This window comes from Oryx dammah, unplaced genomic scaffold (genome assembly GCF_014754425.2).
Source record: "Oryx dammah isolate SB20612 unplaced genomic scaffold, SCBI_Odam_1.1 HiC_scaffold_27, whole genome shotgun sequence".
In the NCBI taxonomy this organism is placed as follows: domain Eukaryota; kingdom Metazoa; phylum Chordata; class Mammalia; order Artiodactyla; family Bovidae; genus Oryx; species Oryx dammah.
In genome coordinates, this window is record NW_024070211.1 from 14,058,084 (window position 1) to 14,078,735 (window position 20,652).

The 20,652-nt window shown below is 58.6% G+C and overlaps 1 protein-coding gene across 8 annotated transcripts in view; it reads right to left on the reverse strand.

The window, feature by feature from the left end:
* ADGRB2 (adhesion G protein-coupled receptor B2) overlaps positions 1–20,447 on the reverse strand; it is a 36,495-nt gene extending 16,048 nt beyond the window's left edge. For 3 of the 8 annotated variants that reach the window (XM_040227989.1, XM_040227987.1, XM_040227986.1), the window contains exons 1-4: positions 20,270–20,444; positions 12,647–13,472; positions 1,423–1,506; positions 1,004–1,168 (exon numbers count right to left, since the gene is read on the reverse strand). In XM_040227989.1, the coding sequence (XP_040083923.1) occupies positions 1,004–1,168; positions 1,423–1,506; positions 12,647–13,457 (1,060 nt within the window). In that variant the 5' untranslated portion in view covers positions 13,458–13,472; positions 20,270–20,444. Of the gene's footprint in view, positions 1–1,003; positions 1,169–1,422; positions 1,507–12,646; positions 13,473–20,269 lie in introns of all 8 variants that reach the window. The other 5 variants (XR_005718922.1, XR_005718921.1, XM_040227990.1 and 2 more) reach the window with 3 other exon arrangements.
* Positions 20,448–20,652: the final 205 nt, after the last annotated feature.

Genomic DNA, 20,652 nt, shown 5'->3' on the forward strand with positions numbered 1-20,652 from the left:
ACACCCGACCTGGGAGACTAGAATCAACCCAGGAGGGGAGCCAGGGGTCCTCCTCTCCTGGGGGCACAGGAAAGCCCAGGAAAGGGCTCAAGATCTACCCCGCCTTACCCCATCCCTGCCCCTCCCCACCCCAGACCCAGAACGAGAATCCAACAAGGCTGGCAGGGGCAAGAGAATGCCCCTCCCGATCCCAAGCACGTGGACAAACAAATAGACATGACCCTCTACATGGACACTGACACAAAGAGCTCACATCGGAACACAGCTTTGCCCCAGCCCTTTGCAAGCTCCTGCACACCCCCAGTTGCCAAGATCCCCTTCCCCTGGGTAGCCCTACTCTAAGTTCCCAGCCAAGAGTCGGTCTGGCCTAGGCACCACTTCACTCCCTCAGGCACAAGGGGCAGGACCCGCTAAAGCCGCCAGGCCCCTCAGGCGCATGCGCATTCCCAACAACTCCATGCTGAACCAAGGAAGGCTTCAGGGTCTAGAGGGGACTCCCTGGGGAGGAGGACAGGCAGTCAGAGGAGAGAGGGGATGGTCAGAGAAAGTTTCTTTTCTTTTTTTTTTTCAAAGTGGCATTTCTCCCAGATCTTGAAGGACAGGCTGAATTTTAATAGCCCAGGGGGAGGTGGAGGGGATAGGATGAGAATAAGCCAGTGCAGGGAGGTGGGAAAAGTGCAAGAGGTGCCAGTGTGGCCAGAGCACAGGGAACAGGGAGGACAGTGAGGGTAACAAGACACGCCTTGATTACCAGGATGCAGGTATCAGGGGAGTGACGTGCCCGGAACCAAGCCCGCTACTGCAGGCCCTGGTCTGATTCATCTGTGTCCCCAGTGCCCTGGGTGGGGGCTGGGCACGGATGGTGGTGGGGTGGCGGGGGCAGACAATCAGTTTTGCTGAATGAAAGGAGGAGGCAACCAACCATCTTTGGAAGATGAACTTGCCCAAGTCCCAGGCAGGACCTGACCCTGCAGGCAGACCCAGGAGGGGAGGATGGGCATACCTGGGCAGGTGGCTGAATTGTTGCAGGGCCGGGTCTCCCGCAGGGGCCCGCTGCACAGGGTCCCATAGGGGGAGGACACGCAGGAGCGGGTCCGCACCTGCAGGCCCTGCCCACACGTCAGGGAACACACGCTCCACGGGGACCACTCCTCAGCTGCCGGGTCGCCTACGAGAGAGGGACAGCGTCGGCGGCAGGGGGTATCTCCCAAGCACTGTCTCCTAGGAATCCTCTTACCCTGACCCCGGAGCAACAGGCTCTTCAAGAGGTGACCCCGCCCTGCCCCAACAGGCGTCACATGGCAGAGACATGACTTGAGCGCCAGGACACAGACACAGACAGGCACACGCCAAGCACACATGCCACCAGACGCCACACAGTCGGGCCCCCGCCACAGAGGAAGGGAGGCGGGCCCGAGTTACCTGTCTGCGCCATGTACAGCCCAGGCTCATCTGCAGACCTTGGCCACTGGGTTTTCACCTTCGGTTCCTCTTCCGGCTCCTCACCTGGAACACGGAGGTGGTGGCAGGGGCTCAGCAGAGGCCAGCTCCGTCCTGCCAGAGTGGCACAGAGCGGGTCTGCCTGCCCTCAGCTGGAGGGCCTGGAACCAACTGCAGGCGACGCTGAACGCATCACGTCCTGCCCCCTGCCCCACCACCACCACCATTTTACAGATAAGGAAGCTGAGGCTCAGAAGGCCACACTGGGTTCACGCATAGCCTCACAACTATCTGCCTCTTGCCTCAGCCAGACTAGGGGAGACTGCAGGGGAGTGGCTGCTCATATTAATGAGCTCTGGGAGGCTTCTCTGCCAAGCGCTGTCCTTACCTATCTCCTTAAACCCTCCTTGCCTGGGAAGTAGGGACCATCACCACCGTTTAAAGATGAGAAAACTGAGGACCGGAGAGAAGGGAAGTGCCTCATCCAAGATGACACAGCTTGGTAAGCCGGAAGTCCAGCCTCTTGCCCCTGACCCGAAGGCGGACAAACAGCCAAGGTGAGCAGCCATGACCACCCCCCAGTCCTGCCTATGGGCCTGGGGCCCAAGCAGCACTAGACTGTGATCTGGAGACACAGGTCAGAATGCTGCTCCTCCAAGACCTAAGGGCCTAGGGCAGGTGCCTCCATCCAGCAGACCCAACGCCCCATTGCTCTGTGGCCGGAGAGCAGTGGGCGCTCCAGGGTCTGCGGCTGCTCCCTGGCCCCGCCTCACTGGGCTCTGGGTTGCCCTGATTTATGTGTCTGATCTAGGGCTGGGAAGTACCACCAGCCCTGGAGGAGGGGCTGGGAGCTCCCTTTCTCCAAAGCCAGGCCCTCCTGCTCAGACATGAGCTCATCAGGCCCCCTCCCACAGGCTGGGTAGCGGGCATGGAGGCAGACATGAATACAGGGGAGAAAGACCCAGCCCATGTAGAGGCTGCTGGGGCAGGTGGGACCCGAACATAATTCTGGGACAGGGCTCAGCCCACGCTGTCCCCAAACTAGAAGGTACTCCTCTCCCCCCCACCCAGGCCCTCTCCTATATACTGAAAGCCAGGTCAGCACAGCACAGGCACTCCGTGTTGGAAGGAATTCGAGAAGGTTGTATACTCTTCCTGCCCCCTGCCACCAAGCCTAAGAGAAAGCTCCTCCTGACCAGGTATGAAAGTGGCCACTCTGAGCAAACCTGCAGGTCCAAGGAGCCCTGAGCTGCCACTCAGCCCAGCCTCTGGTCTCATCCACTCCTGGACCCTTCCCTCCGACTCAGCCACCAGTCCTAGCAGCTGATCTTCCTCATCCCTCAAACTTCTCCACCATCTCAGAAACCTGTGGGCCCTCTGTCCCCAGGGCAGCTTCAGAGTCAGGCAACTCTGGTTCTAACTGGGGTGTGGACACTGACCAGCTGCGTGACCCTGGGCAACTGTCTTTGGCTCTCTGATCCTGTTTTCTGACTTCCAGAGAACAATACTCAGTATACGCCCTACCTCAAGGGCTGACTTGAGGACTTTCCCACCGGAGGCCAGTGAAGCCCTCAGCACCCTGCTTGGATGTGGAGAATCCTCAGAAGGCACTACTATCTGGCTTATTTTCACCATCTCCCCTCACCAACCCCTTAGCCCCCTGGGCCTCCTCCCTTTGAACAGCATCTGCCATCCCTCCTGGCCTCACTTTGGGCCCTGTCTCTGTCGAGGCCACCGGGAAGATGCTGGAGCCATGTCTGGCAAGTTCTTGAATCCCTTCACCCAGCCCTTCCACTACACCCGCTCAGCCATTCCCCGGCCCTGGAGCCTGTGACAACCCGCCTTCTCCACGCCCACCCCCAGGCTGCTGAAGAAATCCACAGTTGTGCCAACTGGCACCATGACAGATTCAGGGCCGCACATCCACTGGGCATGCAGGGCTCCCTGCCTCCCCCGTCCCCCACCTCGGCGGCTGTGCCAGACCTCGACCTCTCTCCTCAAGCCCACTTCCGCCTACTCCCTCTCTGCAACAAGCTGCTTTACTGAGAAACTGCGGAAGCTTTGACATGGAAGTCCCCCGACCAACACACACACATCCTGACTTCTTACCATCCCCCCTCCAACTCCCAACTTTCCTGCAGTCCTGTCCTCTCAGAGGACAGCCCCCAGCCACGTGCGGCCTATCATTCCTCCTGCCTGCCTCCTCTCTCATCAGCATCTCGTCAGCATTCTCCTTGTGGTAGCCGGGGAGCAGATCTATGCCTCTTCCATTCTGAGGGCAGCCCTCCTTTGACCCTCCAGCCTTCTCTGGCTACTGCCCTTGGCTTCTCATCACCATCAGTGAGTGGTCTGTAGCTGGCACTCCAGTTTCTCACCTGCCACTTACATCCTGCCTCAAATGTCACCTTAAATCTGCTGCAATCTGACTTCGGACCACATCCTTCTGCTGAAACCGTTCTTGACAGAATCATCAGCACCCTCCTTGTTGCTAAATCCTAAGGACACTTTGCAGGCCTCATCTCACATGACTCCTCGGCAACATTTGGCCCCGCAGACTTTCCAGCCATGAAACACTCCCTTCCCGACTCATCCGGCTTTCTCCTCACCCTGCCCTGCCTCCTTGACAGGGTTGGTCTTCTTGCTGCTTCCCACATCAGGCGTCCACACTTTGTCCTGCTTCCCTGCTCCCCCAGGCTTCATTAACCCCCTCAAAATGGTTGTTCCCACATCACTGTCTCCCCTAAGACAGAGTGAAGCCCTCTGTGCTTCACTCCTGTATAGCTTCCTGCCTCCTGAACAGGTCTCCCAATGGGGGGGCCGGGGTGGGGGGTGCCCAAACTCAATATGTCCAAAATAAGATCATCATCTCCTCTCAAACCTGTTTGTTTCCTACGTTCTTCAACTGGAAAACTCCTACTTGACCTTCAAAACCCATATCCAATGACCTCCTGTTTTTGAACTCATATTCCTCGCTCCCCTAGCAGAGTTGGCTGCCCCGTCTTAGACACGGGCTCTCATCACAGATGATTCCATCCGGTAACTGAATTTCCCCTGACCCATGAGCCCTTTGAAGGAAGGCTGGGTGAGCCATCTCCCTGACCACCAGTGAACATGGGCACAGAATCCAGCCCAGAGAAACAGCAGTGAACACCAGTGGACACACTGCTTCTAGATCCTCCCACCCCATGGGGGTCATTGGAAATGGTCATTTGTAATCTTGAGTATCAGCTCTGCCCTGCACCCCACCACCAAGACCACCCCCAAGCCTGACATCCACTTGTTAATATTCTGGAAATGCCATTTGACCTGTTGCAACCCAGCTGAGAGTCCTCTCATCCAGCTTGTTTTTAGTGCCTTGGCCATTACTGTTGTGTGTGACCCCCTCCCATCCCTGACCTCGCATCCACCAAGCCCATCAAACGTAGCCACGTGATAGACCAGCCTGACTTATTTGTCAGGGGCTCACACTGCTTCCTATGGTGCCTGCATCCTCTACTAACCACTTACCTCCCATTTGCTGGCCAGCCTCACCATATAACCAGAGGAGGGGTTGGTGGTTCTAGAATCCACCCCATTTGAAAATCAGAACATGTCCCAGGTCCAGCTTTTGAGCCCCTCTTCTAGCCTCCTGGGTTGGGCCAGAGAGGGTAAGTGACAAGCCTAAGGCTACACAGTGGGGCCTGCACTGACTACCCTCCCCTCCCCATCCCTACCACAGCCCCCTCCAAAGAAAGCCAGTTCTCCCTGCCAGGAAAGAAGGCAGCTAAGACCAGGGGTGTCAGCCACTGAAACCCACGTTTATTGTACATATGCCACATGCAGGTCCCAGCCGGCTCTGGGCCCAGGCCAGGGCAGGGTGTGAGAGGACCCGGGGCCAAGAGGACACAGAGCAGTCCAGGGAGGGGTGTGAGCAACCCCAGACTGTGAGTGCCATGAGCTGCCTGGACCAGGGGCTAGGGTGCCCCTCGCCCTACAACTGACCAGCTTTCCCACCTGGCTGCCCAGGTGCCAGACCCGCCCCCCAGCTCAATCCTGAACCATCTCGCCACTGTCCTGTTGGTTTTGAATGACTTCGCAGTAGGTAATTCACCACAGCACTGCTATGTGCCAGTCACCGTGCGCTCTGCACCAGCTCATTTAATCCTCATTAGGGCGCGTTTGCCCATTTTACTAATGAGCTACTAACGAGGCTCCAAGGTCTCATTCTGCAGAGGCCCGTGTGGGATTCGAACTCCAGCCCGCCTCATCCCACGGTCATGTTCCACTGAACTGTGCTGGCTCTGACAAAATACAGGTCAACTCAGGCCTCCCCAGAGATACCTTTCCTAATTCCCACGGGACCCCATTCACTCCCTCACCCACCACTGCCTCCGCTCTCTTTTTTCCTACACCTCTTCCTAATCATTCCTTTGCTCATCGACCCCTCCCTCCCCCAGGCGAGCCTGAGTCTCCTCCGTTCAGTTCAGTTGCTCAGTCGTGTTTGACTCTTTGCAACCCCATGGACTGCAGCACACCAGGTCTCCCTGTCCATCACCAACTCCTGGAGCTTGCTCAAACTCATGTCCATTGAGTCGGTGATGCCATCCAACCATCTCATCCTCTGTCGTCCCCATCTCCTCCTGCCTTCAATCTTTCCCAGGATCTAGGTCTTTTCCAGTGGGTCAGTTCTTGGCATTAGGTGGCCAAAGGATTGGAGCTTCAGCTCCAGCATCAGTCCTTCCAATGAATATTCAGGACTGATTTCCTTTAGGATGGCCTGGTTGGATCTCCTTGCAGTCCAAGGGACTCTCAAGAGTCTTCTCCAACACCACAGTTCAAAAGCATCAATTCTGAGTCTTGTCTGTAGCCTCCAAAGCGGCCCTCTGGAAGCCCAGCTACACACACTCCCTTGCTGAGGAAACTTCAGTGCCTCCCACTGCTACAGCCACCACAAACCTCTGAGCCTGGCATGCTCTGGCCCTGCTGACCTGTCAGGGCCTGTTTTCCCCTTCCCCCAGGCAGCCAAACTCACTGTGAGGCCAAGTGGGCCAGTGGGAAGGACACAGATCTGGGAGCCAGAAAGACACAGGGCTGATCTTGCTGAGTGCCACTGGGCAAGTCGCCTCACCTCTCTGAATTTCCCACTGAACATAGAGATGACGCTTCCTAATTCATCGTGAGAATTAAATGATGAGAGATATGGGCCACCTGGAGCATAATAAGCTCTTAATGAAAAGGAACTGCCACCCCCTTCTTGGTATCCCTTGAACATGCAAATGTGTTCCTCCCTCCACTCATCTGTTAATGGTGTTCCCACCTCCCGGAATGCCCTTCCTCTACCTCAATCTGTCAAAAGTTTCTAGATTCCAAATGCCACCTCCTCCAGGAAGCCTCCCTAGACTGACTACACAGAGGTTTGGGCGTGTAGGTCCCTTCTCCCCAGCTGTAGCTGTGAGTATCCTGGGCTCCTCTCTCTCCCGGGCCCTCAGGAAGGATCTCAATCTCCCTTGACCTTCTCGCACAAACGGCCCAGCTCTGAACTGCCAGACACAGGATAGGCATCCAGCAAGCACCAGATATTCCTGAGGGCTCCTCCACCCCGGCCGCACGGGGCCACTCTAGTCTTACCCCAAGTACTGGCGGGCGGGGTGAGCACAGGTGCTCTGCCATCTGAGAAGGATCACACACACCTGGTACTCCACGCTCCACAGACCCTGGCCCCAAACGACACAGTGCAGCCCCCTCAGCCTCCTTTGTCATGAACGTGTTAAAAATAACCACGATAATCATCTCTTCCACAGCAAGACAGCAGTGCAATCTACAAAGCAGTCCTTCCTTCCCAGGGCTCTCTACACCCTCCCTGAGACCGGCCCTAGAGCCCCAAGTAGGCACCAGCTGACCCCCTGAAACACAGTTCTGTCGTGTCCCTCCATGGCTCCCCATCTCAGCAGTGTATCAGGATCTGGGGGTGGGGGGTGGGGGGGAAAGGCCAGGGCTTCCAAAGAGGAAGGTGGCTCTTATAAATTCCAGGCCCTACGTCTGCAGTACAAGGCAACTGGGTACATACACCCCACCAGAATGCCAGTTCCCCCTCCAACGACTTCCTCCCCAGGCTGTTGGCCTATCTGCCCAGCCTCCCAACAGAGCTAGCTGGGTCTCTGCCACGTCCCCCACGTGGCCAGGAGCTCCCCGAGAGCAGGGACTACGTCTGACTCATCCTTCTTCCCCCACGCTGCCTAACTTCTCGCTTCCTTAAGGCCCTCCACCAACAGGATGAGGTCCCAGTGTTTGGGGGCAGTGGTCAGAGCCTCAGCCCCCATCTCCCACCCCTGGGGCTACCGTCTAGTAAAGGCTGGTCTACTATAGCCCCCAGTCCCCTGCACGTTCACACACCATGCCCCAGCAAGGGCAGTTTCCTCTACCTTGAAAGCCCTTCCCCTTGCCCGGGGCAATGACTTGGGGAGGCGCATAAATGTGCCACAAAATAACACTGGGCCCCTTTCCAGGCCTCCTTCCCGCAGAGTGCCGATTTGCCAATCTGCTGGGGAGAGTCCAGTTTGGGCCTGCCGCCCTGATGGAACTGACCGTACCCCTCCCCCCATTTATAACCTCGAAAATGTCCTGGTTTAGATGATAAACTATATGACTCATGTCACTTTTAATCCTTCCAAATGTATGAGAAAGAAGGTGTCTGTGCACTCTGAGACGTTAGCACCATCCCCAGTATCTGATGGTTTCTTTTTCTAACAAATCGAGAGAAAGGATGAGCGTCAAGCTAGAATCTCTTATTTTCTTTGGTTATCTCCTATTTCAGATAAGTGATACTTCTTTTCCACTGATGATATGGTATCTCTTTTTACTATATTAAATTTAAAAAGCCATTTGATTTAAAGAAAAAAATTCACAGGCCAGTGAATTCCTATTCACTCCTCAAAACCCAACTCAGAATCACCTTCTTTAGACAGCCTTCCCACCCCTTTGTGGTTTAATCATTCACTCTTCCTCCTCCCTTGGCATCCAGCACATATATTTATACCTATTGCACTAAGTTCTGACAACACACATCTATTTATTAGGGGTTTACCATGCGCCAGGCACTGTGCTAAGCGTTAACCCACATTCTCCTGCTTAATCGTCACCACCACTCTTTAGAATAGCTCCACTCTCCCCATTTTATAGGTGATGGTACACAGATGGGGAAATATGCCCGTGATCACACAGCTAGTCAGTGGTGGTGTCGGGGATTGAACCTAGGGCTTGGCGACTTCAGCCGGTGGCCTTGACCACCACTGAACTAGTGGTCACTCTCCCCCACCAGAGGGCAGGTTTGTCCAGTTCACCTTGGATCTCATTTACTCAGAGCCACTCCAAGGCCTGGCACAAACTCCATTCTGATGAAGACTCAAAGACATGTGTGATGGATGGGCTGGGGCTCGGTCCCCTCTGAGAGGTCTGGGGTGGGGGTGGGGGGCCTGAGTCCCACTCCCCATCCCATGAGGGAGCACACAGCTTTCTAGCAGCACAGATCTGGCTGGAAGGATCTTCCAGGAAATGTACTATGTGTGCTGGGCCTCCCCCTAACTCTCTTTGAGAGAGGCCCTGCCTCCTCCATGTCTGCACCCCAAAAGGCAGGTAGGGCCCCTCTTCCTGACACTAGACCAGGCTTGTCAAAGGAAGACAGCAGGGCCTGACTGTCGAGGAGAAAGCCAATCTAGGATTGGGTTAGGCAGGTGAGCAGCAGCTTCCTGGAGCAGACAGGGCTTGAGCTGTGCTTAGAAGGATGGGGCAAAGGATAACCCAGGGTAAAGGGCATTCCAGGTGAGGGAAACAGCCCAAGCAAAGGCAGAGAAGCCAGAAAGCAGAGGCTTCCAGGGCCAGCAGGAGCCTGGGTTGAAAGGGTGAGAGAGAACTAGAGAGAAAGCGGGTGTCAGCTGGATCAGGGGCGGGGCTGGAATACCAGGACAAGGAGTCTAGGCCATAACCGGGGCTGAATCAGGGAAGGGACACACACAGAGAACTGGGGGTCCTGAGGCTCCAGTGGGGCACGCCTTGTCCAAGTCACCCAGCAGCAGTGGCAGAGCAGGATCTGAAACCATTCTTGCCCACCCCAGGCCCAACACTCAGGGGACTTCAGGCTCACCTGGTGGTCATGCCTCTGGAATGGAGCCTGGATGATGGGAACGGCCTGCCCGTAGCATCCGGCCAAGGGTGGGACAGTGCCCCTGGAGGGAGGCAGGGTGTGTGGCAGAGGAGGGAAGGGGATGCAAGGACACTTCCTCCCAGATGTCTCCTGGAGCAGCCACACCTCAAGTTGAGGATCAGTGGGCAGAACTGCAGGTTGATGCCCAGCTCCCAGAAGCTGGGCTCTGCAGCAGGTACCACCTCTACACCCCATCTTCCAGCCCTGGCCTCAGCCAGCCTCCGTGCCCGTCCTCCGCGGAGCTCCTTCCTGCCTGCCTTCCCTTTCTTCCCCCCCACCCCCAACCCAACAGATTGCGGCAGCAAGATGGCACAAATTTATGGCTCAACTCACCAAAAATAACAAGAGATCTATCAAAGGCAGTTTGCGTGAAATTAACAGGCTTCTGTACCCTCTTGTCAAATGCACTCGGTTCTGAGGCGGGCCCAGCCATGCCGCTCCCAGCCTCATCACTCTCCCAGTACCAACCCAGCTCCACCCTGCTTGGCCTTGCGTTGAAACTACCTGGGAGACCCCAGAGAAAATGAGCACTGCTCGCCTTGCCCTGGTGCCTGGCGGAGGGGCTGGGACAGGGATCTCAAGCTTTCTGTTCACCACCATCCCACCGATCTTGTCCTCAAGCCGGCAGCCCCATGTGTGCCAGCCAGTTCTCCTGCAGCTGGTCCAAGTGTCCACCTGGCCCAGTAGGGAGGAGGTGAGGGGAAGCACGGAGGTGAGGCCAAGGGTTTGGCCGAGGTGATGCCACCACTGGGCACAGAGTGCTCCGGGTCCTGATGTTGCCACTGGGCAACTCAGATGCCCCCCACCCCATGGAACCAACTGAATCAAGTGCCCATCATCTCTTGACCCAGAGAGGGTAAGCCCAAAGGAAGAGGTGGTGAAGAGGAAGAATATCTTGCCTACCAAGGGAGATGAAGGGGCTGTGCCAGCCCAGCTCTGGGCACCAGTGTGCCCTGTGAGTCCACTTAGAACTGATGCCACATCACCACCCCTCCCCCATACAACTCCCTACAAGAGCCCTGCCTGCAGACCATCCCATGGAACAGCCTGGCAACACGCCAAGCAGGGCAAGGAGCGTGAGCTGGAAGCCCAGGGTTGCCTACTCAGAGAAAATATCAGGCTTCATGCCCAGAGACAACCAGCATCCAACCTCCACCCATCCTCAGTCCCAGAGGACCCTGCAGAGGCTCAGAGAATGGTGGGAACAATGGTGCCCTTCCCGTCACCGGCCCCCTCTGACCCCTAAAGACACCCCAGCTACCAACCAACTCCTGCTTCCGGCTTCAGCCAAGCCCAGCTGGCTGCTTCTGGCTCTGTGCTCCACATGGCAGCCTGCCCGGATGGTGCCCGCCCAGGAGGGCAGAGCCTCTCTCCATCCACTGCAGACCACTGGGCCTACGGACCACAGGGAAAGCCAGACAAAAGAACCTGCCCTCTGCCGAGCACAATGGGGGAGGCCCCCACACCGAGACAGGCAGTGGCGGCCAGGCAGGAAGAGCCATAGGCCTCCTGATACACGCCTGGCGCTCTCTGCTGATGTTCGACAAAGAAGCGAAATTCAATTTCTTCCTGCAGGCACTAAATCCCAGGCCAGCCTCCAGGGCTCGTAGCCTGCCCACGGACTGGCTGTCACTCCGATGGCTTCATCGACTGCTGTGAGAGGCCAAGGTGGCCTAGGGGAGAGGCCAGAGCAAGGCCACTGGGCACTTGCCATGGATGGGCATGATGCCAGAAGTCTCACGGGGGAGGCTGAGAAGCGTCTCCCCCAGAGCCCTGGGAGAGGCCATTGTCATGATAAACCATCTCTAATTAAACCAGGACTATCTTCCATTTTACAGCCAAAAACACTGATGTAAGTAAAACAGTATCTACTCAATGTAACAAAGACAGCTCCCAACTTCCGGGCTCTGTCTCCAAAGCAGGCACGGGAGCAGTCCTACTCCTCCAATGCTCCCAGCAGCCCTCACTCAAGACCCCTTGTCTCCCTGTCAACGCTCTCAGCCTGACCCAGAAGGTCCCTTCTGACTTCTGTCCATGCATGAAGCCTCCCGATGGTTGGCCAGCACTTGTTATCCCAAATGGGGAAACTGAGGCCCAGAAAGGGGTGGGGGTGGGGGAACTCCTCGTTAGTGAGCTAGAAACCACATCCCAAATCTTCCTCCCTCCCACCCCCATGTCCTGAGCCCCCTGGCCAGTCCCTGACCCATTCAGCAGACACATAGGACCCAGCTGAGAGTCTTGGGGCCTTGAAGCTGCAGGAAGGAGGGTCGGCAGAAGGTGGCCGTGGCTGCGGGAGCTGAGGTGGGAGGGGCAGCAGGCAGGACTCAAGGGCTCAGAGAGCTTTTGCCCACTCAGCAGGAAGCTCCAGAAGCTGGTGGCCTTGGTCCCAGAAGACGTGGGCCCAGAGGGGAAAGACAAGGGATTCTGGGAGCTGAGCCAGGCCAGCCCTCCAAGGCAGCCTCGAAGAAGCTAGGCCTCTTCACATTCTTCTGCTCCTTCCTCTGCCCTGACCCTGGGGCCACAGGCAAAACTCACTGACCCGTGTGGGCAGGAAGATGTCCCTGCACCCTGCCTACTCCAGCCTCCAGGCAACCTTGTCCGCTTGCAATGCCAAGGCCTGCTGCAGTCATTCCCAGCTTTGAGCCTTTGTACACACTCCTCTCTCTGCCTGGAATGCCCTCACCACTGCTTTGGTTTGGCTTTTTTCCACTTGTCCTTTTCATCTCTGCTCCTGTATCGCTTCCTTCAGGAAGCCTTCCCTGACTGCCCAGCTAGGGGCTCCCCTCCCTGGGTTTATCATGCTCCTTTGCTTGATTTGTGCCCCCATTCATCCACCCAGACTGCAAACTCTTCCAGAGGGAGGTCTGACCCTCACCCCAATCCACCTTGGTGACTCCCACACTTGGATAAGGCAGAACCCAGAGGGCACACTGGTGGACAACCACATGAACACCCCAGGATCTGCTGAGATGGGCATCATCAGTCCTCCAGACACCCCCGCCTCACCTGGGCCCTGCTCAGACTCACCATATCTCATCTCCGTGGTGAACAGGTCATTGCTGCTCCCCGAGTGCAAATCAGCCTCGGCAGGTGGGGCAGGGCCCCCGGGCACCAGGGCATTGGACAGGGTGTGGGCAGCAGGCGGACCCGGAGGCGTGGTGGTGGCGGCAGGGCCGGCCCCCGCCTCACCGGGGCAGCTGCAGCCCGGCTGGGCGAAGCCACAGGCCCTGCCGGCCGCGCGGCTGCACTCTTCACTCCAGCGGCAGAGGACCCCACAGGTGAACTGGCTGGAGTTGTTGTTGTTGATGAGCAAGACTTCCACGAAGCGGAAGGCCAGGGCCGCGGGCGCCAGCAGACGCGGGGCCTCGGAGGGCTCGGCCGACAGGCACAGCTGCACGAAGTTCTTGTCGAAGTGCAGGAAGGTGAAGGGGCCTGAGCCACCACACAGCTCCAACCCGGCGGCTTCCTCCTCCTCCTTCTCCTCCTCCTCAGGCAGCCCCAGCTCCGACCCCGCCTGGGCCTCCGCCTCCTCAGGGCTGGGCCGCAGGCAGGTAAAGTTGACCAGGTAGTGGTCCAGGGGCAGCAGGCGAGGGGCGAAGTGGGTGCACACCTGCTCCTGGCGGTTGAAGCGCAGGTAGAGGGAGTACTTGGTCGGGTCTGGGTTCTCCAGGGTCCAGGAGCAGCCCGAGGCGATGGTAGGAAAGAGGTCCTGCAGTGAGAAGGCCCCGTAGAGCACGCCTGAGGCCAGGGCGGAGCAGGCGCTGGGGGCGGGGTCGAAGGCGGCGGCCAGGCGCAGGGACAGAATCACAGATAGTAAGAGGGGACAGGCTGGGGTCATCCTATGTCCCTTGCCCTGTGGAGAGAGACAGTGGTCAGTGGCCCCGAGCACAGCCAGCATGGGCTCTGACTCCCCTGTGGCCTGCTGCAGGTTGTAGCCTCGTGGCGAAGACTAGGTTCTTTTAAGTCACCCAGGGCCACCTGTGTGATCTTAAGCCAACAGACTTGACCTCTCTGAGCCCCAGTTCCCTGACTTCTTAAACCAAAGCATGCAGGAGGTGGTCTGGAATCTCATATGTCCCTAAGAAACATTAGTTGTGACTATGACTATACCGTTCCTCCATCAGTCCCATCCACCTCCAGCATCTCAGCTGATGTTTAGACCCAGCCCCAGCCCCACCACGCAGCTTGTATTATTCTCCAGCACAGCGCTGCTCAGAGTCGCAATGTGTCGTGATCGGCTGTGAGGCGTGTCATACACAATCCAGCAGTAATTGTCAAAGTAGTGATGTTTGACAACAATTTGCTTTTTTATAAATAGAGCAAATCAAGGTTATTCCCGGAACCATGTCATTCTCAGTCACTCTGCTTTACTGAGTGGGAGAGAAGGGAGAAGTTAACCGCCCGTGTGCCAGGGACTGAGCCGTGCCCATGGGAGGGCATCGCAGGCATGAAAGTCATGACTACCGCTGTGTGGACTTCCTGCTGGAAACCAGTGGGAGAGGCATCTGCAAAATGGGTACATTGCTCCCCTCTAACTCCTCTTCCCCTCCAAGGGTTATCCTCCAAGGCCTGGCTCCTGGCCTTCTAGGGCCTGACCCAGGGAGGCCACCGAGCCGTCTCCCTGCTCTTAGCTGCCACAGCCCTTTCCTGAAAGTCTGTGTCATCCAGTTGAGACCACTGTCCCCTGCTGTCTCCCTAGGGCTAGCTCGCTCATCTCATGAGACTTCAAGCTCAAGGTGGGGAGACCAGAGTTCGTTGATTTCCACCTCCCCCCAAAGCACTAAGCTGAGCTCCCAGCAGCTTTGAATGGACTCCAGGCACGGGACGGTAATTAGGACCCGAGTTGACGGACACACAAAGCAGTCACCCCCTTGTGGACAAGGGATGTGTGGGCGCTGCACGTGTCTCTCACCTACCAGGTCAGGCAGAGCCACTGCCCACAGCCTCCACCCCAGCTGTCCAGATGGCAGAGAGCTGCACCTGGGCTGCCTGAGACCCACTTCCAGTCCTGCCCCCAGAAGGGATCCACACTGCCTCCCTCCCCCATGCCCGAAGCATAGCTCACAGCACTGGATGGGCCCCTAGAGTCTGCTTGTTCCACATTAGAGGAGAAAGATGAGGCTCCGAGAGGGGAGGCAGTGTGTTCAAGATCACCCCCAAAGATGCCAGGCTGAGACTGGAGTCCAAGAACTGAGGCCCCAGCCCGGATTCTCCTACATCCACCCATAACCTCCTGCTCTGTCCCCTTCCCTGCTACTCAGGCTTCAGGCCCAAGCTCTACACAAACCTAGGATAACTCACACGGTGTGGCTAGGTTGTCCCAGGACACAGCTGCTCCCCCAGGGAGCTGTGGCTGTTCAGGGGTCTAAATAGTGGCCAGAGCCAGTGAGGGGGTGGGGGGCTATGGACAGGAATTAGAACCCCAGAACGCCAAACCCTGTGCAGCCTCCAGGGAACGCCTCACTGCCCCAGATCCCATGTGCTGCCACTCTGAGCCAGACCCCAGGCCCCGACCACAGACACACACTTGCCCATCCTGGGCCACAGACAGGAGGGGAAGCAGGTTCCAGGCAGGAGCATTGATTGGGGAGGAATCGCCCCAACCCTCCTCCAAAGACCCTCCTGGAGCTATTCAGCAGAAGCCAGGATAGGCTGCGCCTCTACTCCACCTGCCCTCAGAGCTAGAAAAGGGACCAGGCCCCTGGCCTTCTCGCTCCACATCGTGCCTGTCCCAAATCAACCGTCCAGCCCAGCCAGCCTGCTGCGGCACCAGGCCCCGCAAAAGCCAGTGGCTGACGGTGAGTGACATCCAATCCCCCTGCTGCCCCCAATTATTTTTAAGCAGGCTGCAAAATTCAGGCCATGGCTACTGTTCAGTAGAGGAGAGGAGGGGGTTCATTATAACTGGCCTTGTCTCCCCCACTGAGAGCAGATCAGGGAATCTCCACGCACAAATTCACCAACACCCCTGTGCCCTGCAGACATACACACAAAAGCATGGATGCACAGACACATGTCTAGCCAGGCATTCTGCATGTGAAAAGATAACACATGCACAGAAATCAGCGTAAACCCCAGATGAGTGAACTCAATGCACACGAGGTGTACACACTCACATGTACAAGGCTGTCAAGAGCCAGACACTCATACACATGCATAGAGATGCAAATGTACTCTCTACTGTGAACACACACACAGGTGTTTGGTTCTTTGAAGCTCAGCCTATGACAGCTAAGTAGCACGCAGGATCTGACCTGCTGCTCCTTCCTTGGTGTTCCTGAAACAGTGGCTCAGGCCTCCAGTCCCACCTCCTGAGACTCCCTGGCTCCTGCAGACTCCGTAAGCTCCAACTTGCCAAAAAGCACTAAGTCTCTTATCCTTCAGAGCCACAGCCTGCCTTCTCCAGAACTGAGCCACCTCTAAACCCTGCCCAAACCCCCTACTCCAGTCAGTCTCCTTCAGACACCTCCCCTCACATCAATTCTGGTATTTCACCCTAGGTGTTGTTCCTGCAGTGACGTAAGACTTTTTAGGGGTCCCTCTTTATATCACTCCCCACCCACAAAACAAGGCCAGGAGCCCAATTCTAAGCTGGGTCAGAGATTGCCTCCCCTGGGAAGGGACCTAGAAGGACCCCTGTCTCACAGGCAGCTCAGATGGTCACCAGCTATGAGTAGCCTCCCTGAGCCTCAGTTTCTCCCTCTGTGGAGCAGGGACCCAATCCCTGCCCTGGGGTTCCCAACTTGGAGCCAGTCTGTGTGGGAGACCCTTCACACCATCTTTTTCCCCTTTACCCCCCTTCTCAGAACTTCAGTTTCTCCTCTTTCCTGCTGAGAGTAGAGCTGCTGCCTCTGAAGGCTCTTTGGGTTAAACCTCAGGGTAGCTTTGCCACCTGCAAGTCCAGGAAGACCACCAAACCTTCCATGCACAGAGGCGGACAGGAGGGGTATGGAGGTCAGCTCTGAGGAAGAACTTCCCGGGTCCGGAGGTTGACCGAGGGGATAAGCTGAAGGCCACCTCCCTCAAGACCTCTCTGGGCTGAGAGGGGTGAGGAGCTGATTGGAGTCATCTCATTTTCAGAGACCCCCTCCTCCAGCCACAGGCTCCCTTCACCAGCGTGCCTCTCTGCCGCCCTAAACGTGAGAATCCCACCCTCTCTCCAAGCACACTCAGGCCCGCTTCCTCCCTGACCCCACAGGCCTGGGCGTCCCTTCTGCACCAGTGAGGGAATCCGAGGTTTTTCCAGCAGCTGGAAGGACCAAGACCAGACTGGAGCGGGAGGGGGCATGGTGGGTAGCGCGGCGGGGAGGGGCACCTCAGGGCAAAGAGCTGGGTCTTCGGGATCCCTGGGATCGACCCCTAGCCTCCCGATGGCCGGAAGCAGGGGCGCTGGGCGGTGGGAGCCGGCTGCCCCGGGCCGCGGGCGGGGGAGGGGCGGCGGATGGGGGAGGGGGCGCGTCCGCGCGCACATCCGTCGCGTTTATCCACCTGGCAGCTCCAATTCGCCTACCCGTCACTCACCCTCCGCCTCCCCGGCGCTCGCTGCGCGGCCAAGCCCAGGCCGACACGCGGGCGGCGACCCCTACGCAGCGCCTCGAGATACCCCGCCCTGGCCCCGGCCGGGGGCTGGGTCTTCAAGGACCCCTCTCGCGGAGCTCTGGCACCCGGAAGGGCACACACCCTCCATCCAGCCTCGAGAGCCGACGGGCCAGACTCAGGGGAGGGGCGACCCTCCCCAGTGCCGCCCCTCCCTCTTCGGCGGGCAGAGTCTGAGGACGCGGGGGCTCCAGCGCCCTCCGGCACACCTCTAGGATGAGGTCCCCTAGCCCCCCGGGCTGGGGGTGGCGGTGCCGTGGAGGCGGCGGGGGAGGGGTCGGTGACTCAGCCGCCCTCCGCCCGCCTCCCGGAACTTTGCAGCAGCTGGAGCCGCCGTTGCTACAGGAACCGAAAGCTTTTGTTCCCCAATGTCAGGGTTGCCCGGGCAGGCGGGAAGCTACGATTCCCCGGTGGGCCCCAGACCCAGCCACGCTGCCCAGAGGGCTTCCGGCCCAGCAGAACGTCATGGGTTCGAGCCTTCTCTCTGCCCCTTGCCCGCCAAAGCCAGGTCTCTTCCAGCTCTTGGGGGCCCTCTAGCCAAGCTGCCCCCTAACTCTGACCTGGAGCACTAACTGCCCTGGAAAGTTCCTGATTTCATCTTTCCTCCCTCCGGGGGAGGTAGTGTCTCTTCTGTGCCCCCATTTGCTCCTCTGGGACTGATTCCCCGCGTGGGCCCCCACTAAGAGGCAGCCTACCTTGGGGGACCTTGGCTGGGGTTCCTCCACCTCCCCAGCCTTTGCACTTGAGCCAGTATTTCAGAGGCCTTGGCTTTTCACTGATGCCCCTCTGATCACACAGGAGTCTAGCAGGGATGTTGAAGGATGGGTGAGGAGTAGGAGAGACTAATGGTCACTGACTCCCTGGACCCATCATGATGGGCCCTGGAACTGTTTTCTGGCTTTATTATCCTGGAGGCTGGAACAGTGTCACAGAACTTGTCCTGCCTTTCTCCTCTGGGATTAGGAGTGGTGTGGAGTGGAGAGGGGCTTGACCTTGGCCTTGAAGAGGAAATAGCCCAACACACCTATCATTGTCAAGCATTATTAGGTGCTAGACTCTCTGTACAAATCTACCTAATATCATTAGATACGATTAGATATATGAGGCAGTTATCACTGACCCATTTTATGGAGGGCCAACTGAGACTCAAAAAGGCTATATAGCTTGCCCAGGTCACACAGTTTTGAACCCAGGTCACCCAACCAAAAGCTGAGTTTCTAATTACTTACTCAGCTCCATTTCCTGGAGGTTGGGAGAGAAAGAAGAGGGCAGGGACTAGCTGGGACCTCACTGTGGGTTAGAGAAATGCCTGCCACACACACCCACCCTAGACTGGACCTAGCTCCTTCTGAAGAGTGATGGGGGAGGGGGAAAGAAAAGGGGAGGGGAAGGCAGACAAGGGAAGAAGAGGGGAGAAATCTGTCAGTCTTGGTCCAGGGAAGACCCTCCCTCAAGCCCCCCCCTCCCACAACTAGGGCACACCCTGCAGGGTCCACACTGACCCTCACCCCTGTGGCAGCTCCAGGGGTGCTCCCTAGGTCCCCTTTCTGTCCCAGGCAAGGCCAAGTGGATTCCCCACTGCCTATGTCAGGCCCAAGACAGAGCCCACCTTTGGCACACCGCCCCCCCCCCGCCACCTAGTGGGTACTGCCATGGGGTAGACAGAGGCTCCCCGGGGACACCTGCCCAAGCCCAAACAATCCCAACCAGACCACCTCAAATCCAGGAGCCAGTCCTGCTGGTCTGTACCTGGGGGCTCACAGGGCTCCTGGGATAAGCCCTCCTGCCCACCCCACACCCCATCCCCAGAGCATATGGCCAGACAACCAGGACTGTTCCCGCACTGCTAGCACGAGGGGGCACCCGGCCTCGCCCACCAACCTCCTCTCCTCAGGGACTTCCCAGTGCCAGTCCCGCAGCCACCGCTGATGCTCGGGCTGCGGAAACCTAGGGTTGCCCGCGGGAGGAAAAGGGGCGGCGGGTCCAGGACTGCGGGCAGGGGGCGCCAGAGGACGCCCAGGGGCCCGGCCGGCAGCTGGCGAGGCGGGCAAGCGGGCAGCATCTCTTGGCCCGGGAGCCCCTCCCCCCGCGGGCACCAGACCCTTCGCCCGCTCCGCACTGGTCGTGGCGCGGAGGACTTCCCTCGGACCCAGCTGACTGCGGGAGTGGCCGCCAACTTCAGAGCCTACAACCCGCACCCCCCGCCCCGCCATTGTGCCAGCCCCCGGGGCTGCAGGAGGGTGCGTTTGGTGCCCAGCTCTATGCCCCGGGGGTGGAAAGAGAGGAATGGGGGATGGACAGAGAGACTCTGACCAAAGATGGACAAGGGAGGCAGGGATGCGGGGCCAGTCGAGATCCCAGGCTGGAGAGGAGGGGGCTCGGAGGGGGACATGGGGGACACGGCCCCAAGTCCAGGCTGAGGGGGAGGGGACTTGCAGCAGAGATTGGTGAGGGATAGCGGGACGCCCGGGCAGATATGGGGGAGGGGGCAATCAGGGCAGAAATAAGAGGGGGAAGCATGGTCGGGTTACCGGCGCCGGGAAAGGCAGTAACTCTGGGCAGACATGGACGGGGACAGGAAGGACTCTGTGCAGAGATGAAGTGGAGGGGAGGAGCAGGCTTCAGCCCCAGACGAGGAGGGGAGATTAACGGGGGAGACACAGTCGAGTTGCAGGTTGGAGAGAGGGATTCTATTCAAGGGTAGGGGCGCAACCCCGGATCCAGGCTCAGATCGGGAAAAGACTCGAGGCAACGATGGGGGAGGTCTGGGTCAGAGCTGGGGGACGAGGGCGAGGGGCTTTGGCAGAGATGGGTAAGGAGGAGGGGGACAGAAAAGGGACTCACCAGAGATGAAGGGGACCTCGGCCCCAGGCTTGTAAGTTCCCAAAGAGATGCGAGTGGGTAAATAGATGCTGAACGAACTCAGTTCGGGAGGGGGAGAATTCAGCAGAGGTGGGTTGGGGGAGCGCCCCTAGTCCGGGCCGGTGAGGAAATCGGGACCGCGCCGGGAGGGCTCGGTGCGGGCCCGGTCGCGGTCTGGGGCCGAGCACTCACCTGGGCGCCGTCAGCAGCAGGAGCGGGGGCCGGCGCTGGCGGAGGCGGCCACGGGGCGCAAGTTTGCCATCCCTAAGGCGGGGGCTTGGCCGGGCGCGGGGCAGCTCGCTGCAGCCTCGCGGAGGGCCGAGGCTCCCGCTCCGCGGAGCGGCGGGTGCAGAAAAGGCGCCGCGGAGCCGCGCGGGGCGGGCGGGCGCCGGGCCGGGCGCGGGCTCCTGCCGCCGCCTCCTCGCCACGCCGCCCCCCACCCCCCGGCTCCCCGCTCCCCCGCCCTGAGCACCGCCCGCGCCGCGCGCCGCCTCCTATTCGCGGGCGGCGGCCGCAGCCCAGGGCTCTGAAAGCCGGCGCCGCATCCTCCTCGGTCTCCGAGCGCCGCCGCGGCC